We start from the raw sequence: 19,370 nt of genomic DNA, 5'->3' as shown, positions 1-19,370 counted from the left end.
AATTAAAAGCAGACCTGGTCCTCTTGAAACTAGTTTGGATTCAGCCTCAGTAAACCTAGAATTGTGTTTAAAACCATTTGAGAGGTCAATGTCCTTTAATCATCACTTCTCTGAACCAGTATTAACTTAGTGTTCGTGCTTTGAGTATTTCATTCACCCATAGCTGCAGTGACTTGGAGAAGCAGTAGCACCAGCAGGTTCCTAAGCAGCAAGGAATGGGAAAGGTCCAGGGTGGGTAAGGCAGCAGCGAGAACATGGAGGCAGCTCCAGCTCCAAGCGACTGAGATTTTCCTGTGCCAGGGGCTACCCTGTTGGTTTCACACCCCCACCCTGTAAAACACAAGAGGTGAACTCTGGGGAAGGCAGGTTCCATTCTGGTCCTTCCAAAGAATTGGGAAGGAAAGTGGGATTCAAGGTTTCTGCAACAGCACTGGATGGAAAGTTTTCAGGGCTGACCCTGCCTGCAGAAAGGCAAGGTAAAGACTCTGGCCTTATGGTACAGGCCAACAGACCACACCAGACAAACTCTCAGCCTCCTTTCCTGTGGACCATCAGGACAGATGCTTTCCCTAAGCTCCGCTATATCTGTGTCCAGGCCTCTCCCTGGAAAACATAAAATACTTTCCACAGCAAGATGTGTTATTTAGTGTCTGGCTAAAAAAGAAAGTTAGAAAGTTGCATCTGCAACACAGCACCTAACAGGACTTGTATGACAAACACGTGAAGTGCGAACACTCATTTCCATGGCTCATGTCAGAAATCCAAAAGCTAAAAGGCAAGGGGTTAACAATTAAAGACAGCACGGCACAACTTATTTCCCAGTCACATCTCAGAATTAAGAATTGGAAACTTTTGCAAAACTAACCATGCATGGCCATGCAAAAAGTAAATGAACCAAAGCACACATTGTAGCCAAGCGGCAGCTAGCTTTATTGAGTTCCAATAACACTGCATCAAACCCAAGAGAAATTAAAGTTGCTTTTTGCTTCTTAGCATTAGTCATTTCTCAAATGAAAATGTGATTATGTTTAAGAACATTAAGAGAAAACCAAGGCACAGGAGCAAGAATAATGTTAGACAAGACTGTGGAGCCAGTGTCCCCTTCATGTATCCTCCTCCTGTCAGAGAAATTGAGTTCTTGGAAGTGCTGTTAAACTCTCTCAGGTCATTGTCAGGGACTGAATCCCAGGACACAGCATTTGATGAATCAAATATATCGTGGGTTGCTATGAACCGTGCTGTACGTCTGAAATCACATTTGGGCTATCTTCAGCGGGACAGAAGGGGATTTCAGAGAAAAGTTGAGGTTGATCAAACACCTTTCCCCAATGGCTGCCTCAGTAAAGCTTACTACAAACATTAAGCATAATTCATTTTCCCTCCTAGTTCCACAGAAAAGATCAGCGTGCAAGATCTGATATAGTATCTGTAATACCCCTCAACCCACTGAAGCGTAGCTCTGGCCTCCCCTGCTTAGTTCTGTGTTCACTGCATTACATGCATATAAGGTTAAAACCACTGTCAACATAGAAATAGCCACAACTAAAAACATACAGGAGATGAGAATGCTATCTGACATTGCTTGTAGATACTAGTATGTGCAGCTGCTAACTTATGCCCTGAGAGTTAAGGACAGACTGCCAAACAATTATTTTAAGGAAGTTTTTCAGCATTAATAGCTACATGTTTCTTCAGTAAATAAAGAACTACATTTTAAAAAGTGTCCCCTTCTTCCATGAGGAAGTACTTAAGGTAGTGTGTAATAGTGACAGCTGTCTGTTAGCAGCAATACTGCTGTGGTACATTGGCTCAGAAGACGGGTATATCACCTCTAACTCAACTCTTCATCAACTCTGTTTCAGAGCTACATTTCTGAACGGCACATAGCACCACCTAAAGAACATGAAGAAGGCAAAAAGGTATTAGGCAAGCAATCATTCCTGAAACTTCAAGTGATCATTCATTTATTCCTTTGAGGCAGACTTGCACTCTCTTCCTTCTCCTCTTTAATTTCCAAAGACTTCCTAGTCTTCATAGACCTGGTGCAATCCAGTTAAGAAACTTCATAGCAACTTCAAAACCAAGAAAACATGCCTGGAAAAGAGAGAACGTACAGAACAAGTAAGGATTCTAAAAACCTATTCCAAACAAGGTTTTTGAAATGCAGCACTATAAACACCTGATGTGGCTGATGTGGAAGGAGGAAGAGAACAAAAAGTAGTCTTGGACCAGAGGCAAGAATTCTAATATGTCCCTCCCTTCTGCCAAAAGGCAGAACTTCTACTCTGTTAGCCAGTCCAAACTTATCCACACATTTCTGTCTTCCACTGGTGGATGTACAATCAGTGGAGAAAGACTATCAGAGAAAGTCAACAAAGGGCTTTCATGCAAAGCTTCGAAGGAAGGTTTACTTGGTGTTCCTCCTAGATTAAGGTACATTTTTAGAATCTGGACACCAACAGCCAAAAGTACCTGCAGTGACAAGAATGTCACTGAAATGGTACAACAGTAAGCAGCCAGCCATCTCCTCTACGCACTGCAAACATTCACTGTGAGCGGCCAGGCCCCCAAAACCCATCTGGAATCGCAATCTACTTACCGCGTTAGCGGGGAATGCCCTGATCATTACAGCTGTGAAGCCCTTGTACAGAGATGCGACTCCTTCCTCTCTGATAAGTTCTCTCAGCACATCTCTAAAGCCATTTGGGTATTTTCCTGGAGGAGCTGAAAGGGACACAAAACACATTAGCTAAGATGTGGGGCAGTCACAAGTGCTGAAGGATGTGGCATATGTAACATGTAATACGGATTTTCAACAGGTTCATATTGCTATACCATCTAGGTGACACCAGAATCCAAGCATTGCTTAAGCTACATTGTGACAACATGTGCTTGGGAAAATTATCTATTTCAGTCAAAAGCAAGCAAACAAAAAAGACACCTTACTAAAGACTCAGGAAACAGAAGGTAGGTGCTCACCATCACCACAAAGAATTTACATCATCAAGTCATTGGGGGGCAGGGAGAAAGGAGAATAACTTTTGTCAGGGTTGGAAGTCTGAGCTGTTACTTGCACTGCTGATCACAGCTCTCCCAAAAGCTGCAATTAGGAGATAGGAAGGTCAGATATAAAAATTAATGAAGCTGGTTTATAAGAAACAGAAAGTGATCTTATCACATGCCCCAGCCAAGAACAGCAACAGACTTCAAGTGCAAAGCACAGGCTATTTTAATGCTGAGGTTACACAGATTTGCTGAGGTGTTTTAAAAACGTTATTCTATTCAAAGAACAAGTTCTTTCTTCTCCTGGCACTTCTCTGGAAAGTACTGCCTCTGCCAGCCCTCTGAACAAGTACTCCACAAACCAACCCAGTTAAACAGAACCACCATTAACCCACATCACCTATACAGCAGCATTGGGGATTGGCTCAGTGGAACAAGGATGCAAAGCTGTAATGTATTTCACACTCAGCCCTTGGTATGATATCAAAAAACCACAGTAGCCATTATTCAGAGAAAAAGAAAAGAAGTTTCCCACACTAGATTATCATGATCCATGACTCAAGAAAAATGGCTACCATCTAGCGGAGAGGTAAGTCCACAGACAGAGACTACGGGGATCCTTAACAAAAGTATGCATTGACTAGGACTCTGGGAGAAACCAATGAAAAACCTGTCAAACTTCACTGAAGTGCAAGGCCTGGGGCCATCCTCACTATAATTAGGCCACAGATACTTAAGAGCAGAGCTGCTATTCTAAAAACAATGCTCTCAGCAAGGCATGCCCAGTTCCTATGAATTTCAGTTAGCACAGGCTACAATTTATACAACTATGTCTGAAGTGAAATAACAAAATCTCTCAAAGAATTTCATTTGTGGTAAAATAGCCATGACAAACAGCTCTATTATTATGACTTCTATGCTTAGGTTTCAAAACAGGTATCTCAAATTGGGATCATTATATTAGCAGGGAGGCAGAAACAGAGAAGTGCAGCCTGATTTGCCAAAAATTTGTGAGGAAACCAACTAAAAAGCTAGGAACACACTTGGGTTTTTCATGTACTTGTCTCAAGCAGTGCATCTTCTATCACTGCCCAGCCCATTCCCAGGAGGACTTCACTGAGTGTGGCTGTGACAAGCTGGGATGCAACTCACCAGTCTGGAAACGGGATTTCAGCACATCTGGTGGAATGGCAACTGCCCAGTTGAAGATCCCAGCCAGGCCCCCAGCAAAGAGGATCCTAGGCACACTGAGGTCACTCACACTGTGGCAGGATTGGGGTGGGAGGAAGAAGAAAAAAGAAAAGAAAAAAAAAGTAAAAACTCATCTGCTTTGACTAAGGTGACAACCAAAGAGGCAGCCTGGCTGACAGCCACAAGGCAGCACAATGCTGCAGTACAGACAGAGTGCAGTATCTGAGCAAGATTTCCAAGAATCAGTGCCCTGTGGGCAAAATGTACTAACTCCACCCTAAAGGTTCAAACCTTTTCATTCAGCAGCACACACACAGATGCTCTGGGGGAAAAAAAAACACAAATGAAAAAAAAAAAACACAAAAAACCCCAACAACAAAAACTCCCAGCTCTGTGCACACACAGGTGTGAAAGTGAAGAGACCTACTTTAAGTATTCCTTTCTTGGCTTCTAAAATCCAAGGCTAGAATCAGAGAAAAACTCAGAATACTATTTTCATTGTCAGTTAACCCCAGACCAGAACAGCTCAACTCACAAGACAAGCCGCTTTGTTTTTTTTAAATTTGTTTCAATGATACTGCTCTAAATCTCTTCGTAACTGAGGAGATTAATCAGCAGTGTCTGGGAATTCCAGAAAATTATGATTGTGAGATTTTACTAACCTCTTTCCCTCAGGGGTCAGAATGTTCTTCAGCCATTCGTACGTCATGAAGTACATTCCACTGGCTGGGACATCTAGTGGGTAAACAACAAAGACTGTGAGTAGTGGGAAACGAAACGAAGCCTAGAGGCACAGCAGCCACATGCCAGGTCAGCAACACCACTAAGTATATCCAGATTCCTTTTCTGAACCTCCTCTACAAACAAAATAAAATCTTCTGTTGCTCTAGACAGAAGAGCCTCAACTTTCCCAGGGACAGCAGGTGCTAAAGGCAAGAATTGGGAAAATATCTGTTCTCGAGTGCTTCTGTCAGCAGCCTTTCAAATCAGACTGTAACCTGCCTGCTGGCCGTTAAGCTAATGATGAGACAGCTCTAAGCTTTCTTAATTGCTGCACAGCAGATCAGAGCAGTTCAGGAACTTCAAGAGTTTTGCACACCATTTGCTCTAATAATTCTATTTTGGGGTGGTTTTTTTTTTTTTTTAGTTGATGGGTTTTGCTTGGGTTTTTTTTAAGGTACTCCCGTAGCCCATTCTTAGCTCATGCCTAAACTGGAGAACCAGCCTCTGGCTCGGACACTGCCAGAGTTACATTGCTAGCTGCTATGCTTCTATGAGAAGCAGAGGATAGAACTAATTCCTAAACTGAGATATCAAAATACAGAAATTTCAGCTTATCCTTGGAAAACACCACCCCAGTACAGGGAACAATCTAACGCTTTTCAAAGAAGAAAGTACCGAAACACGTAAAGGATTCAGTGTCTGGCAAAATTACTTTGTTGTTGTTGTTGCTGTGAGAGGGGTCATGATATCCCAGTCCAAAATAACCCACACTCAAGCGGGTAGAAAGCATAACTGCTGCAATCACATCTTTTAAAGCAGTCAGCATTATACAGCAACAGTCACAATCCTTCTTCCAAGGAAAGAAAAAAAAAAAAAAGCCCACTTCTGTATTTTTCTTTTCTCTCTGCTCCCCTCTTGAAGTCTCTTATTCTTCTTGGCTTCTCAGATCTTAATCACTTCCTATAGCTCTCTGATCCTTGTCAACTAATCTCTTCCTCACTCACTGAGAATCTCATGTTTATTTCTCAGTCCCTTTGAGGCATTGGAATAGCCCTGCAGACTGCAAAAAAAGGGTGACACAGCATCTCCAATTGGCTAAAGGGACAGTAAGATCCATGATACTATGTCAGGCTTCTTATCTTAAAGTACCCCACACAGAAGTATCAGAATGTCTCCATCAGTTACCTCTCATGAGGGTGAGCACTGTCCCCTTGTACACGCCACGAATCCCAGCCTCGCGGTACAGCTGTTTTGCACAGTCCAAAGAGCCACTGTATTTAGTTTCACCTGTAGCTGCCTGGATCTGAAGGATTAAAGTGAAGGTTTCTGGCTGGTGAACAATCATTCAGCTAATAGTTAGAAAGCCACGTGCATGTTTCCAGAAAGGAAGGAGCACATACTCGTTCCACAGGCACTCTTGCATATGAAACCTCTGTGTCACTTCCTCAAACGGTGCTCTCCCATTCAAGCTGAGGATATGTTTACTGTTCCATGCAGTGGCTAGATTGTCCCTTATTTTTTCCCAGTGTAAGTGTGAAAAAACTGAAATCAGTTAGGTAATTCTACACTTGCACTGACAAAAAGTAGCCTTCAAATAGTTTAGCGAAATTCAAACAATTTGTATATAAAGTCTTCCATGATAATGTCATGTCTGTCAGAACCAACATGTGACCACCCATCACCATATTAACGGAGTTCAACATTGCCTGAAATAAGCAAAGCTTCCCATCTCTGCTAAAGATGGTATTTTCATTTGTTCAGGTTTATATTTTCCAACAATACTTTAAAAACCTTGGAGGAGGTGTAGAGCTAACAGTCACCCAAACATTAGAAAACTATTTCGTGTTATTTTGAAATGCATTCCTTAGTTATGTATTGGGAACCTGTCAAGGTAACAGAAAATCTTTACACTAGAAAGAGTCCTTATGATCTAGTAGTTTTGCATTTTTTTAGAAGAAGTTTCATTCTGAAAAACTGGACTTTTCCATACTTCGAAGTGGACTGAGGCATCCACCAATGCCTCATATAATGCCACATAGTATAAGGCTTGTGCTCTGTAAAATGAATAGAGCAATGAATGCCGTATGTACTTATGGTGAGTTTGTATAATGCTTCTTCGTGACACAGTTGCATTAAACGACAGTTGTCTTAGTCCTGTCAAAAAACAGAACAGAGTAAATACGCTAACCAAAGAAGTTCCTTGTATGGAAAAAAAAGACCCCTAAAATTAAATTACCATCACCACCATCCAATGCCTTACCTGCAAAAGGCACTTGATTCTCTCTCCTGGAGCCATGATTACTGTTGTGAACACTCCCGACAACATGCCAGCAGCAAACAGCTGAGGATATCTGCCCCGAGGAAACAGAAGAGACCCTAACACAACACAGTACATAGGAAACAAAGGGCAGAAAGACCCCTGTATCACCAGATTACCCTGCTCCGCACAAGGCTAGCAGCAGAACTGGAAATGCATCCACTGCTTTTGATCAGCACATAAGTGCTTCATCAATGCGTAATTAGAGCTAAGCATTTAAGATCTCTAGGATTCAAAGCCCTGGTTCCCACAGCAACCATAACTCAGCTTTTCACATCCACTGCATTTGCTAATGTTCCTTGTACTTGCATTTTTTGCTACAGCATTCCCCATTGATTTTTATACTCAACAGTCTCTTCCTCCTCCAGTCTCCCACACTTTTCTCAGTGACCCCAGCTTCCACGCATATTCCTGTTTGTGCAGCCAGAAGCCTTCTTTCTTTAACCTCTCAGTCCCTCACTCATTCAGCCTCTGCCATCGTCAAGTCTGTTCTACCAACCTGCCATCATCCCACACATTCTGCACCTGCTTTCATGTGGCAAAGTCTCCATGACAGAAATCCCTTTAACAGACTGAGTTTCTCCAGCCAAATTTATTTTTACATCCAACATCCTGCTACGTTCTCTAGTAAGACGACCTAATATCTCAATTTAATTAAATTTCACACCTCCCACTTCTCTCCACTTGCCCGAGAGATGGCATTCTATTCAGGTTTTCCAATTCTGACACCTTTCATTACTCTTAAATTCTCATTAAATCTTCCAGACCATTCAGACCTCCCTCACTACTCCACATGCACCTCCTGCTCAAACTAATCTTTCAGTTTTCTAACTCACTTTGGGATTATTCATCCCCAGAAAAGATAGAACAGGCTCCCCAAGTTTCTCTCCATCTCCTTCCTTCCAAAACTTCCCTTAAAAATCAACATGGGGAACCACTGCCATCCTGCCTGCCTCTGAATCCATAACCATGGTGCTAAGAGTCTGAGCTTTCTTTTGGGGCCTCACATCCCATGCACACTGTATCTTACTGTGTAAAGTCTGCACCTAAGGTACAGCACAGTTGGGCACAATGACAGTTCCACCATCTATTTGCTGACCTTCATTCTTTCTCTCCCGCTGCTCTGCTTGGGAGTTCTGCATAAAGACTCAAAAAACTACGTTACCCTGTTCTAGCTTGCTCCTTAACACTTCCCTTTGGTATGATGTGTATAAAACACAAGGCACTGAGGTGATAAGGCTGCTGGAAATAAGCCCACAGCCCATTTGTTTCCTTGTATTCTCCACTCCTTATTGTTCCCTTGGTCTTACCCTTCAGCTTTGTCTGCATGAGGACACTACTGTGGTAAACCACAGGGTAAGCTAGCAGTGCCCCAGCATCTCGGCACTGCCTCCCTCTGAGCAACCGAAGCAGAGAGAGCTCGCTCCATGTCACAGCAGTGGCTACTGCTGTACAGCCAGGTGCACTCACACCACCCGGGAGGTCCCTGCACAGGCAAGGCTCCAACAGAAACCACACCTCCCCACCCCACCATGGCTGGCTCAACACAATGGACTGCTGCTTTCTGACAGAGCTCCTACGTATTGCACAAATAACAGAATAAAATGTTCCTAAGCTACAGTTCTGTTCCTGTAGAGCAATAAATCACAACTCGGCGAAGAAGTTAAGGGAGTACTTTATGGGTGGGGGCCTTTCTTCATGCATAAGTTAGCTTGTAGAAAGCCACACAAAGTTTTCTTAGCTTCCCATCTCTTTTCCAGAAGGTTAGACATGCCTGAAAGGAGGGCTGCTCATAAACACCTCTTTTCAGAAATTAATAATAAAAAAGTTCTATGGCTATTATTATATCCTAATGTAAGGACACAGGAAGAGTCACAGCTAACAGAAAAGAGAATCAGGACCATGAATGTTGTCAAGACTGCTTGACCATGAATTTATTTCTCCTATAGTTTCTGTTAATAGCGAGACTGTTGGCAGGCAATCATTATATAATTTGCACTGTACTCATCTAAAACGGAATTGTTCCTTAATGGCTCTTTCTTGCGTAGAAAGGGAATTGCATAGCACCTGCCCACATGCTGTCTGTTTTTAGCCTGTGCTTTCAGTCCCACGCTTCCAGAAGCATTAAAACACACGAGTGCTTTATTTTTTAGAACTATATTTATAACCTAGGAGAAGAGACAAATTTACACCACAACTCAATGTGCGACAATACAGCAGGCTGCAAGAGCCTTAGGGTGCCTTTCCCAACTGTCTGATTAACTTAAAAACTCACGTCAAAACGTCATCAGGTTTCCTCTGTTGGAGTCTTTTTCCCAAGCCAAATCCAAAGAAGCACACAGCAAACATGGGTGTCACTCCAATAATAGGAGCTGCCATTCCTCTATATAAGCCTCGGACTCCCTGCAAGAAACGTTATCACAAGAATTACTTGGTTTTACATAGACTTTGCACATATTTCAACTTATTGAGAATCAACAGGCTACAATACAAGACAGTATCAGTCAGACAGTCAAATTAATCAGAGGAATAACAGGGTCTATCATTCATTTGCAATTATGCATGTTTAGATGAGGCTCAGGGCCTGTTGCAGAGGAAAGCTGTCCTTCCTGGAGAACACTGGCACCACTTATACCCTTCTGTTCCAAAACTGTTCATCCTGTACTTACCTCTCAAGTATGAGGAAGTTAAAAGCCACCTGAATAACAGTCCTAAAAGGTTATGACAAAAGTCTTCTCTCTCAGATACATAAAAAAATGCACATGTGCTTTATTAATAAGTCATCAAATGCAGTAGTGTAAAATCCTGACACTGAGCCTGAGAAGGCTGAATTGAATTCACTCTTTAGACAAAGGAAGAGCCAGGGAGACTAACGTGAACTACTTCACTCCCCACAGGAAGTCAGTTTGGAACAAGTTCAAGAGCAAATTATTTCTTCTTTCCTTCCCTAAGTCAAAATGTTTTCACCATATAACTTTACGTTCCTGATGTACAGGATGTACAGACTACACACATGGAAAAATTCTAATGCAGACCCCAGCAGTAGCATTTATTTCATTTATCTTGCCTTTGAACTGAACTTTTTCTAATAAAAAGGAGAGTTATCTTTCTAGATAAAGGCTAGATGCACAAATTAAATATTTGCTGGTCTGTCTGCCCCTTCCTCCCCCCACCAAATAAATCAGTGTATCTCAATATGTGTCTGTACACTTACAGGCACAACTGACTGTAATGAAATTGTATCTGGCTGACGAAGATCAGATACTCCTGCTCAACCTTCCCATGAGCAGTGGGAAACAAAAGGCCTTGGCAGAGAGGTTTAATAGTTTTCCTTATAGAAACTGATGAGTATTGAGTAGGAGTAGAGAGGCAGCATTACTTCTGAACTTCACATCACAAGGCTATTATTATGGTTCAGCTCTGACGTCCGTGCTTCAGCAGGGGTGTTAAAAACCGCAAGGGATTCAGAGCCAGTGAAGTGTTTCAGCGCTTTGTGGGAGAGACTAGGGAAGCAAGATTTACTTTGGTTATATAACAACCTGTTAATACCATAATGAAAGTAGATTTCAGATATGAGGCAGATCTTTCATTTCACAAGGAGTTACCTAACAAGATCCAGTGGTACTTCAGACTAGTAAACAAACAGTTGGGCCTTATAGCCATTGTTTCCAAATGGTAAATAGCTGCTGGGAAAACTTACAAAGCAGAAAACTGGATTCTATGCCACTTAAAGTCCTTAAACCAAGGCTGCGTGCCTTTCTAAAAACAAAATAGACTATAGTTCAATCACATGGTATGGCTGATTCAGGAGTGAAAACCACTGTCCACCTTCTGAAGAAGGTTGCACAAAACTACTATAATTGACCCTCTGTTCTCAAAAAGAAAAGAAAAAGAAAAAAATCTATTAATTAATGCTCCTCTGCCTTCTCATAGATGGCATAACGCATTATAGAAGAAAGTAAAAGTACTGCTTGTATCAACAAAAGTCATTACCTATTTTAGGATTTCCAGAGACAACTCCAAATACCAAAGACAGCAAGATTCCACCGACTACAACAACAATGCCAGCAAACAACTGCCAACATTCACTCCAGTCTATAACTTCAGATCTTAATATCATGTTATTTTGAACCAAAAGCATTTCTTAACAAAACAGACACATGCACCTGGCACATGTGGATGCTAAGTACTCCCCAAGTTTTGTAATCTGCTTAAGAATTTTAATTAGAATCAATTCAACTGATAACCCAAGAACTGTATAGTCTCCGAGGGGCAACATTCCCACACGATTCCATTCCTGCGATGTACAGGAACAACTGATATTTTTGGCAGGCATCGCAGATGACATGCCAACACAGTACCTCTCCAACAAGAGTCTTTCTGAAGCAGTCAAAGGTCCCAGAATAGAGCGGAGGCTGACCAGGCTGTGGCTTAGGCTGGGTTTGCAGTCTGACCTAGTAAGACGGGATAGGAAAACATTATTTTGTTAAATATTACTGTGTAAACTTTGATTCAGAGAACATCTCTGTACGACTATTATGGAGTAAGTTTTGCGACTGGACTTTATGATATTGGTAGAGAGCTTAACGTCATTTTGGCCCTTTGCAGAAGAGAAGGGATTGAATGTTAATGTATTTAACTAATTAATTGCTGGGATGACGTCAGGATAACAACCCCACCTCAACACCCGAGAACAAATGCCGTCCCACTGCTCAGCTTCCTCACACACTCGGCGTGTGGGAGTACTCTCCTTCTGGACCCTGATTTATTACACACACACACACCCCGGCTCACTCCCGGCCTCCCCGGGAGGGGCGCTGGGGGCCCCCGCCGCAGCACGGGGCTCGCGGGAGCAGCTCGGGCTCTCAGCTCCTTCCAGCGCCGGGAACACCGACCCGCTTTTTCTCGTTTTTACTATAAACCGGCCGCTGACTGACGGGACCCGACGGCCGGCAGGGGGCGCCCCGCCGCGCGGACGGCCTGCCCCGCGAGGCACGCCGGGACGCGTAGTCCCGCCTCCCCCGCGGTGCACGCCGGGACCTGTAGTCTCCCCCCGGAAGCGTTGCCGTTCTCCGCGCAGTGCCCGCCGGGAAGCGTAGTCCCCGTCCCCCGGCTGCCCCGGACCGCAGAGCACCGAGCCCCGGCCGCCTCCCCGTCGCGCGCGGCAGCCTCACCTTGATGGTGTCCAGCGGGTGCCCGACGAACACCAGGCAGACGCCGCCGAAGCCGCCAGCGAAGAAGTTCTTCACGGGGCTGATGGGCTGCGGCTGCTCCGCCATGGCGGCAGCGGCGGGTGAAGACCGGGTCCGGGGCGCTGCGTCCCCGCCGAGCCAGTGCCGCCCCCTCCGCCCCGCGACCTTTACCCCAGTGCCGGGCCGCGCGGCACGCCGGGATACTGGGGGAGGTGAGCGCGGGGCAGGCCGGGATAGCGGCGGCCCTTTGCCCGCGGCGGTGCGGGGGCCGCGGGTTCTTCTCCCGCCGCGGTGCCGGGCACTGTCATCGAGCGGTGGCACCGGCCGTGGCCGGGCCGCTGGCCCGCCAGCGTCTCCCGAGGGTGCTGAGCCGGCACCTTGGGCGGCCCCGCGCCGCCGGCTCGACCCCGACCACCCCCCCCCGCCCGCCGCAGTGGTTCGGTTGTTCCCTCCCCCCCCCCCGGCCCAGAGCAGTGGTCCAGTCCGGCCCGGCGGCGGCTCCGGCCCCGCCCGGCGGAAGTGACGCCACGCGGAGGCCGGTGCTTCCGGCGTGCAGGCAGTGGCGGCCCGGCAGGAGGAGCCCGGGGCGCCGCTCCCTGCCTCCCCCGCCCGGCCGCGTTCCGCGGCGCCCGGTAAGTGCGGGGGGAGCTGGGCCACAACGCGGGGGAGGGAGGAGGGAGGTGGCGGTAGGGCTCCCGGTGGGGCGGCCTGTGCCGCGCCGTCCCGCGGTGGTGGGGAGCCGGGGGTGCCCGGTGAGCGCCGCCGCCTGCCGGGCCAGCGTCCCTCAGCGGGCAGGCGGCGGGGTCCCGGGCGGCGCGGCAGGTCCCGGGGCGGGGCGAGTCCGGCGTGAGGGACGCGGTGCCGCTTGTCTGCGACTTCGGTGCAGTTTAGCGCCCGGCAGCGCTCTGCCCCGGAGCCGGGGCGGGGGTCGGGCTGCCCCGGGGAGAAGACGCAGGCCGTGAGCTCTCAGGCCGGCACTCGGCACGGGCTGCGAGTGGGCTGTGCTGGGGCTCCCTCCTCGCCCCGCCACCGTTCGGGCTCTTCCTCCACAGCTCCCTTCTCTCCCTCAGTGTTCCTGGGCTTTCCTCCTACAAGAATGCAGTGTTCTGGCCGTGTGGGACAAGTACAGGATTTAGTCTTGCAGGGATTACAAAAGAAATGGACCTGAGGTAATTTAAATTAACTGGGTGCCTTTCTGCCCAAGGGCAGAGATACCGTGGAAGGCAGGCTTGTGTAGGTATGCGTAAAATAACTTGTTAAAAGTGGTGATAGATTATAAAGGACAAGAATGAAATGGATTAGATGAGTTGGGAAGGACAAGGCAGTCATGATAGTATGAACAAAGACTGGGAAGTGGGAAGAGAGCGTGCAGGTTTGGGGTGGGGAGGGTGATATGGCTGCAAGGAGGTCTCTGCAGAGTCATCTGTGGTGAAAAGGGTGGGGGATGTTCTAGTTTCTCACTATTGGGATGAAAAAATCCTGTCGAAAAACTCAGTGGAGAAGGACATGGCAAGAAGGACATGGCAAGAAGAAGCCATTGAGGATGATCCACGGATTACAGGTTTGAGTGTCATAGACAAAGGTGCAATTAACATTGATAGCTGGTGTGGAGTTGGGGTTGTAGATGGCTTCAGAGAAAAGAGAGAGTGTCAGCCCATTTAAAGTTTAAGTAGTTCAGGAGGCAGACTTGACTTAGGCTTTCTCTATTTCAGAGTTATCAATAAAGAGGTGAGAGAAGAAAAAGGCGCCTCAAATGGCTGTGAAATACCAACAGAAGAAGTAGGAGTATCCTACAAAGTACTTACTAGAGAAATCCCACAGAGGTAGATGCAGAGGGCAAGAAATCAGAAAAGAATGATGTAGTAGGACAAGGTATGAGGTGGGATAACGTCATTTACTGTGTCTAACGGTGGTGAGGCCAGAGAGAGAGACTGATGGTGGCATATTTGAAGGCCTTTTGTTTCAAGAGACCTTGTTAAGAAGAATTGTGTTGCAAAGCAGGAGTCAGCAAAAGGGCATCTCTGTTGGATCTGATATACGGCAGAGCGTAGGGGTGAGTGTGTTTACAAGTTCCTGCAAGGAGGCTAGAGGAAGAGAGGGGATTAAATTGTATCGGTGTTAGTGAAGATGAGGGAGTATCTTGGATGAAGGTGGTAAAGAAGGACCTCATCCTCCCTTGGGTAGGAAAGCAATCTAAATATGGTTTAAAACTTTATAATCGGATTTTGAGGATTATGGTAATTATTTAATCTAAATACTCTTTGCTTTTTTGACCCTCTTTTTTGAACTTCACATCTTTATTGTCTTAAAAACTAGTGCTATCAAGTATTAGCTGTGTCTTGTCTTAGTTTGTACTCAGAGAGCTTGTGGTTTGGTCATGAATGAGGGCATTAGGCTGAGTGTTAGGTGAGGCGAGTTCTGTTCCTTGTTTTCCTAGTACCCTGCTTTGCTTTGTCCGCAGAGCTTGTGCCTTAGCCTTCCTCTCTTTTCACGCATGTCTGTGTGACATTCAGTTACGCTGGAAGTGAGCTCCTTCTGAGAATGTTGTGATAGGAGTCACAAAAGTTGTCCAGACTGCAGACTGTTTTCTGCTTGATATATCCCATTTGCCCGTGTAAACAGTTCCTCTGTTCAAATAAGTGTGTTAGTGGCACAGAGAAATGGCTCTGCACTCTTCTGAGCCTCCTCCCCAGCAACTGGTATGTAACTGCTGAGCTATTGGGTAGGCCCATTATTCTGCTTAGATATCTAAAAACATCTCATTGCTTGGACGGGACTCACTATGTGTTGAGATAGCAAATGGACCCAATGTTTTGGGGTTTTTTTCCTGTCTCTAGGGCATGGGATGATCTGAGGGAGTTTGAGAAGTTTCGTGACTGGTGAAAATGGCTCAGGCTTCGTGATGCTCTGATGTTGGCTGAACGAAGCTGTTGCACACTGGGCTATTGATATCTCACAGTGGGTTTAGATTCTCAAATAAGTTTTTCCTTTAACATAAGGTTTAACAGGTAAAGATCCATTACTGCTTTTATGCAAGAGGTCAGTGTCAATACAGATTAAGCCCAGAACTGAATCATTAACTCTAAGCAGTGTAGAGGGAGGGACAATATAGGTTTGCCTTCTGTCTGTCAAATCAGATTTCACATCTGTCTTCTTCCAATATGGAGAGACGGTGCCTCTGCTCCACTGAAGTTCTATGGGAAGCAGTGCTATAAAATATTCGTGTGCTACTTATGTTGTGGATGGCTAAGGAATCAAGAGACGGATGAAAGAAACGGAGACCAGAATTCAGGGGATAATAAAATTAGCTGCTAGCCTTCATCCTCTTGCACTGGAGGTTTGTATCTGCTGAAATCACTGCAGCCCCTCAAATTAATTGTACATCGCATCTCTTCCTCGTTATTCTGGGCTGCCTGGTCAGGTTACTGGAAACAGAACACAAATGAGTTGAGGAAAAATAGTGAAAATTTATGTTTGACATTTCCTGTGCTCTGAAGTCAGGATTCTCAAAGCTTGACTATGGTTTCCCCAGCAGCTACAAATTGTGATACTGTGGGAATGTATTTGAGTAACAGAGCTAACAATGTAGTAATGCAAAATGCAAATGTGTGTAAGAAACCCAATACAGGCTGCTTGTGGAAAAATATAGCTTTGACTTTATATATGTATTTTTATATGTAAAATTTGGTTGCAGCATTGTTTTAAGTCTTTTGTATTTAATATATTCTCTCTTGAAACTAAGTTTGGTTAAATGGAAATTTGTGATTAAATATGAGCTGACCATAATTCAAGGTTGATACGTGCTCTACTGAACCTCTTAGAACTCAAATCCCTGTGGTTTAGTTACACAAGCAGAAGGTTTGTAGTTCAGATAAATAAATAGATACTGTGAATCTTCCAATACCACTGAGAATAAAAAAAAAAAAAGTTGGCTGTTCTTATTCTTCTTGAATAGCAGCTGTCAACACTTGAACATAAATTTCTACATTCAGAAGGTAATAAGTGTATATTGAGAAGGTAAACAAATGAGAGAATTAATTTTATTTCCCCCTCAGATGTAAGGCCCAGGCCACATCACATCCAGTAGAACCTACTTAAAGGGATTAGCTAATTTCACCATTTCTTTTGAGATGGTATTGAAGACTCTTAAATTGGGTGTGAGGTATCTGTTTGCTTGTCTTATTTCCTGAAGTCCCACTTAATGGCTGTGGTTCTGAAGCAATATGGACTTGTACAGGGTATCACAGGTTGCCTTTCTAGCTACTGTGGTCATAGTTAAGGGGTTTGTGTTTTTTCCTGTTGGTGAAATGGATATGATGCTTTTCTGCAGCACTTCAGGCTGTTGGTAAAAAAATGTCATAAATTTAGTTGTAGCTCTGAAAAGATCTGTAGTGAAGGTTATGCAGCCACTTTCCAAATGCCAAAAGTCTCGGGACCTGCACTGGGGGCTAGGATGCAATGTAATAAGCCAATCTCTGAGGTTTTAGACCTCGCCTGTAAGATTAGCCTTGGCTTTGCAGGTGCAAAAGTGGATCCAAACCAGGGACCTGCACAGCAGAATCGTCTTTATCTGGGCCATTCCTGGCTGTTTGACCGCCTGTATGATGTTGATGTGGCCTCTCTTACAATTTCTTAGGCAACAGAAAAAATTGTTTTTCCCCCCCTTAGGAGACAGAGCTCAGATGAAATCAAAAGAACGATAAAGTTTGGAGGAGAAAAAGAAGCTGCAATTGTTTTCCCGGTCTGCAGTTTGACAGGGCATTAAGATGTCCGTGGACATGAACAGCCAGGGCTCTGACAGCAATGAAGAGGATTATGACCCTAATTGCGAGGAGGAGGAAGAGGATGAGGATCCTGGGGATATTGAGGATTATTATGATGGGGTAGCTAACGACGTGGAGCAGCAGGGAGCAGATGCCTTTGATCCAGAGGAGTATCAGTTCACCTGCCTGACTTACAAGGAGTCGGAGAGCACTCTGAATGAACACATGGCCAGCTTGGCTGCCACGTTAAAGGTGAGGAAAGGTTTCTGCATTAACACAGGTGTAAAACAAGTCTGTGATTGAGAAGGGAAATGCTGAGCATACAGTTTGAAATAAAAGCTGTTGCGGTATTACTGTTATGGGGGATTGGAGGAACATTATTGAAGGTCCCTGGTTCAAAACTGACTTGAAGGTTTACAATTGTTGCATACTGGTTCTGGGGCCTGAAAAATCTTCCTTACTGAATGTTGATTCTTACAATTATTTTTTTTACAGAGCTGAGCTTCATGACCAAAATTCCTGAGTTATAACTCTCTGCATTAACACAATGCAAAGAGGATATGTAGAAAAGAAACAAACCAAATCATAATGGTGCAGATTGGTACACCTGTGTATGAGAAGATAACTGACAGATAGGAAGACATGCTAAAACTCTGTAATTCTAACAAAAACACCTTTCTTTGTTGGTTCTGAGAGAATAATCATAGACTTTCAAAGACAGATCAGCTGTCATGCCAGGTATTAACCCTACTGTTGCAGTGACAGCAATTAAAGTACAATGAACTTGCCAGCTCTTGTAGTGACTAATTCATCACAGAAGAGTCACACTCTTGAGTCAGCTCCATGGTATTATGCTCAGTAAGACTTCTGTGAAGTTCTCTTTCTCTTTGTGGAACTGATTACTGTAGCACAGACTAGTAATAAGAGGAGGCTCCCTCTCTGCCTTGTCAGTGTGCTTTGGTTCCAGTGCAGGTCAGAGGAAAGCAGAGTTTTCTAAGCTCTAGATGTTGACACTGGGTTGAAATTACCGATGCATCTACTTTGTAACAGGTCTCCTAGTGCTTGTTCTTCTCTGGAGCAACCCCTGAAAGCAGGACAGGTGACTGTAGCATATAAAAAACCATGTTGGATGGGTTTCGACTCCTATTCATTTGGTCTGAATCAAACCTAATTTAAAAAAATGAGAGACTTCTTGATCCTTATTTGCACATCAGTGTCCTTTAGAAACAGTATAACCATAAAGCTTGAGGACTATGAAGCCTATAAACAATAGGATCTAAAGTGCACCCATACTTTTTGCTGCATCTCTAGCTGTTTTTGCCATCTGTTGTGCTTGTTCCCAGCATTCACCACCTTAGAAAATGAAGTTTTACTCTTTCTTGACTGTCAAACTCGTGTCTGTGTTTTCTTCAAAATGTGCAGTTCAAGCTTGGAATGCCTGCTGTTCTCTACAGATTGTCAGAGAAGGGAGGCAAAAGAAAAGAAAAAATGAGAATAGTTGGTCAGCACTCCTGATCCAGCTGTCAGTTGCTCTTGGTTCTTAGCGATTAAGTAAAGATTTAGAACAGCTTTTCTGCTCCTTACTGTTTGCCTTCAAATGGAGCACCCTTCAAAAAGGTGAACCCTGCCACATTGTTCTCTTGAATTAAATTAACAAAAGCAATACTTTATTTAGTCTTTAAAATCAGGCTTCCAAAGTTAAAAGAAATTTTCCAAGAATTCTGAAGGTCCCATTGAGCAAATATTATAGTTGACCAGATAATACCAACCTGCTAGCTCGAATCTTGCCCTGAATATGACCCAAGGAGAGAATGTTTTACATTCCTTTTATACCAAGAATATGCCTGCATATTTGCTTAAAAATGAAGTGCTACACATTTTGGTTTGTGCATGAGAAGATAAAAATAAATTTGGGTAGAAACCTGAAAAACTGTGATCTTGTAAGCCATACACTAAGTCTTTAGGTCTTGAAGTGCCACACTAACTCTCTCTTCACTAGCAACCATGGTGCAAGAATTGCACTTTTCTTGGAAATCTGTTGTCTATCTGCAGCGTGTGCTTTTTGTTTCCTGGCATCCTTTCTTGCAATACTTCAGCAACCCTGTTTCTTCCTTCCCCTCTCTTCCCCCAAGGAAACTTGTAATTTTGTTAGTTTTCTGAGACAAACTGGAGTGGAAAGAA

At 44.5% G+C, this 19,370-nt stretch overlaps 2 protein-coding genes across 6 annotated transcripts in view; one reads left to right on the top strand and one right to left on the bottom strand.

The window, feature by feature from the left end:
* Nucleotides 1-912: 912 nt before the first annotated feature.
* On the bottom strand, nt 913-12,781 carry SLC25A20 (solute carrier family 25 member 20). 2 transcript variants are annotated; one of them, XM_052778847.1, is made up of 9 exons: nt 12,409-12,774; nt 11,596-11,688; nt 9,510-9,637; nt 7,178-7,268; nt 6,103-6,220; nt 4,857-4,929; nt 4,156-4,265; nt 2,600-2,724; nt 913-2,094 (listed from the first exon to the last, which is right to left on the bottom strand). In XM_052778847.1, the coding sequence occupies exons 1-9, from the start codon at nt 12,511-12,513 to the stop codon at nt 2,032-2,034; spliced, it is 906 nt and encodes a 301-aa protein (XP_052634807.1). In that variant the 5' UTR covers nt 12,514-12,774; the 3' UTR covers nt 913-2,031. The 2 variants fall into 2 exon arrangements, 1 of the variants encoding a protein (XP_052634807.1); XR_008233804.1 differs by lacking the exon at nt 913-2,094 and adding an exon at nt 2,980-3,100 and having other exon boundaries at nt 2,599-2,724; nt 12,409-12,781.
* Nucleotides 12,782-12,944: 163 nt separating this feature from the next.
* The window catches only part of ARIH2 (ariadne RBR E3 ubiquitin protein ligase 2), a 35,045-nt gene continuing 28,619 nt past the window's right edge, over nt 12,945-19,370 (top strand). Inside the window, exons 1-2 of one of the 4 annotated variants that reach the window (XM_052778842.1) lie at nt 12,947-13,058; nt 17,095-17,441. In XM_052778842.1, coding sequence (XP_052634802.1) covers nt 17,193-17,441 — 249 coding nt within the window. In that variant the 5' untranslated portion in view covers nt 12,947-13,058; nt 17,095-17,192. Of the gene's footprint in view, nt 13,059-13,496; nt 13,596-15,415; nt 15,435-17,094; nt 17,442-19,370 lie in introns of those variants that run through there. The other 3 variants (XM_052778841.1, XM_052778843.1, XM_052778846.1) reach the window with 3 other exon arrangements.

This window comes from Harpia harpyja, chromosome Z (genome assembly GCF_026419915.1).
Source record: "Harpia harpyja isolate bHarHar1 chromosome Z, bHarHar1 primary haplotype, whole genome shotgun sequence".
Taxonomy (NCBI): domain Eukaryota; kingdom Metazoa; phylum Chordata; class Aves; order Accipitriformes; family Accipitridae; genus Harpia; species Harpia harpyja.
The sequence above is the reverse complement of the archived record's forward strand: the minus strand, read 5'-3'. Positions and strand labels throughout refer to the sequence as shown.

Excerpts from the sequence above, each read along its gene's own strand:
- SLC25A20 (XM_052778847.1), bottom strand. The coding sequence starts at position 12,513 with ATGGCGGAGCAGCCGCAGCCCATCAGCCCCGTGAAGAACTTCTTCGCT. Across the intron at positions 9,638-11,595 it reads GAAAGACTCTTGTTGGAGAG|GGAGTCCGAGGCTTATATAG; the intron begins GTACTGTGTTGG and ends CGTTTCTTGCAG. Across the intron at positions 6,221-7,177 it reads GAATCAAGTGCCTTTTGCAG|ATCCAGGCAGCTACAGGTGA; the intron begins GTAAGGCATTGG and ends TTAATCCTTCAG.